The following is a 2,500-nucleotide window of genomic DNA, read 5'->3' on the forward strand; positions in this document are numbered from 1 at the left end:
CAAAGATGAATGCTTGTTCTTGTTGAAATTTGCATGCCATTACATTGAGCTGGTCCGTGTTGCACCCCCCCCCCCCCCATCCCCACCCCATCACCCTGCCCTCCCTCTGCCCCTGCCCTCTCCCACCCACACCACTACCTCCCCCTCCTGCACACCCCCCCCCCCCCCGACCACCACCACCACTCCACAGAGTGCTGGCGCCAACAACAATGGCGCGGGCAACCGGCGGCCTCGGTCCACACGTCGAGCGGTTCCGACTGCCTGCAAGGCGAGGGCTCGCTCGAGCAGCCCCCGTTCCGGCCCCTGGGTTCCGGCCCCGGGCAAGTCCACGAGGGGCTCCCGCATAACATGGCAGGTACTGGAAGGCGGCGGTAGTCATGGCAACTTGCGCCGCCCTCGTACTGCTACTACTACTACTACTACTTCCCATCCTAAAAGAGGCGCTAGGTCCAGACAAGGTTCTAAGGTTGGGTATGATTTTTTAATTTTTTTTTTTTTTTCTTTCTTTTTCTCGTCCTTGCCTCATCTTGCTCGTCGTTGCCAGCAGCTGCCTGCCCCTCACCTTCCTTCTGCTGTTGCCATTGGTTTCTTCTGGTTGCATGGGAGTGCTGGGGAGAGGGAGAGGATCTTGTTAACGTGGGGGCATGCTTTGGGCGGTGTCTTTTAACCGCGGTAGGCACAAAGTCCGCTTGGAATGAGAGTGAAACCCTAGGAAGGAAACTCATGGATGTGGTGATGGTAGAATGATGATAATGGTGATGACTTCAGTAATGCTGGTAATGGTAAGAATAGTGATAATGAAGGTAATGACGATGATAGGGAAATTTATTGTGCGGTCAGCGGGTTTGTCACTCACACCACACAATATCTCAGCTCACTGTTTGAGTCCAGCTCGCTCAAAAACATGATAAAGGTCGGACTAAGACATTGACGGGCACAATAGCCGAGTGGTTAAAGCGTTGGACTGTCAATCTGAGGGTCCCGGGTTCGAATCACGGTGACGGCGCCTGGTGGGTAAAGGGTGGTCCCAGGTCAACATATGTGCAGACCTGCCAGTGCCTGAACCCCCTTCGTGTGTATATGCAAGCAGAAGATCAAATACGCACGTTAAAGATCCTGTAATCCATGTCAGCGTTTGGTGGGTTATGGAAACAAGAACATACCCAGCATGCACACCCCCGAAAACGGAGTATGGCTGCCTACATGGCGGGGTAAAAACGGTCATACACGTAAAAGCCCACTTGTGTGCATACGAGTGAACGCAGAAGAAGAAGAAGGACTAAGACATTGATAAGTAAAACATATTAAGCTTTAATACATGCAAGCAAGTAATAAAACACTGCACATCATTTCCTTTGTTACTTTACATGTAATACAAATCATCTCAAGGAACATTTATTCTAAAAAAAAAACATTTTAAGGAACTGGCATGATGGCATGAGTCTGGTTCTGCTTATACATTTTGTTCTCTTTTTTTTTTCTTTAAAAAAAAAAAAAAAAAAAAAAAATTATTGTTGAATCTCATTTTTTTCTGAAAATGAAAAGCAACAGGTTGGACACAGACTGGCTTGATAACCCAGAAGATACTGTAGTTTGATATACCGAAATATAACAGCAGATTTTGAATGCAATTTTTGAAATAGATTTTTTTTTACAAGTTGTTTCGGGTTTTTTTTTGTTGTTTAAAAAAAAAAATTTTTTATCCAGTGTATCAGAAGCAGGGAGAATGATAGACCAGGTTTAAAAGGATTTCATAATTATGTGCTTCTGTTCTTTTTTTTTTTTTTCTTTTTTTCTTTTTTTTTTACAGATAAAAAAATAATTGGATGTACATGTTTAATTAAATCTGGAAGAGCAGCAGCAACAACAACAACAAAGTAAATATTGTTAATCACTCTGCTTCATCCCCAGAGGTGGGGAGCATTGAGATATCTTAACATTTAATTATTTAGCCTGCATGGTGTATGTATTTATGTGGAAATCGCCATTAAATGTGAGTGGGGGTAGAAAGGTCACAGCTTGTTGGAAATGAACAGATGTTAACCTCGTCAGCACGAAATAGCAAGAGAACTGTTGACGTTAGGACGCTTGGAGGAGGCTACACACATTATGAAATGACAGTGTGTATGTAGCAAATGGTTTATGGTGATTGTTTGTATGGTGTTTTGGGGGTTAACTGTGTACTGTGTGGGGGGGTTCAAGGTGGCTTTCGGTGGTGCTCTGACTGATTAACACCTTTGATACTGCACCTGGTTCTTTTTTTTTTTTTCTTTTTTTTATGTTGTTTTGTCACAAACCTGCTGGGGTTTATTTTGCTGTGGGCTTTTATTTCAGTTTTGAATTAATCGTCTTTTATTTATTAAATTAAAAAAAACAAACAAACATTTTTCAATCTTCATTTCTTGTGAACTTTAATTTTGTAGCTAAACCCGTGCTTCGAAAAGTTTTAAGTCATTTTAGTAAGCAGGTGGTATGTTTGATTAAGTAATTGTTGCTGTTT

At 42.9% G+C, this 2,500-nt stretch overlaps 1 protein-coding gene across 5 annotated transcripts in view; it reads left to right on the forward strand.

Annotated features, from left to right (window-relative positions):
- Window positions 1-2,500, forward strand: part of LOC143275823 (outer dense fiber protein 2-like) — a 72,527-nt gene that overhangs the window by 3,410 nt on the left and 66,617 nt on the right. For 4 of the 5 annotated variants that reach the window (XR_013053467.1, XM_076580101.1, XM_076580104.1 and 1 more), the window contains exon 3: window positions 191-466. Coding sequence is in view for 4 of the 5 variants with exons in the window: in XM_076580101.1 (XP_076436216.1) it covers window positions 191-466 (276 nt within the window). In the remaining variant the exon portion in view is untranslated. The remainder of the gene's footprint in view (window positions 1-190; window positions 467-2,500) is intronic. The other variant, XM_076580103.1, reaches the window with a different exon arrangement.

Source organism: Babylonia areolata, chromosome 31 (genome assembly GCF_041734735.1).
Source record: "Babylonia areolata isolate BAREFJ2019XMU chromosome 31, ASM4173473v1, whole genome shotgun sequence".
Lineage (NCBI taxonomy): Eukaryota > Metazoa > Mollusca > Gastropoda > Neogastropoda > Buccinidae > Babylonia > Babylonia areolata.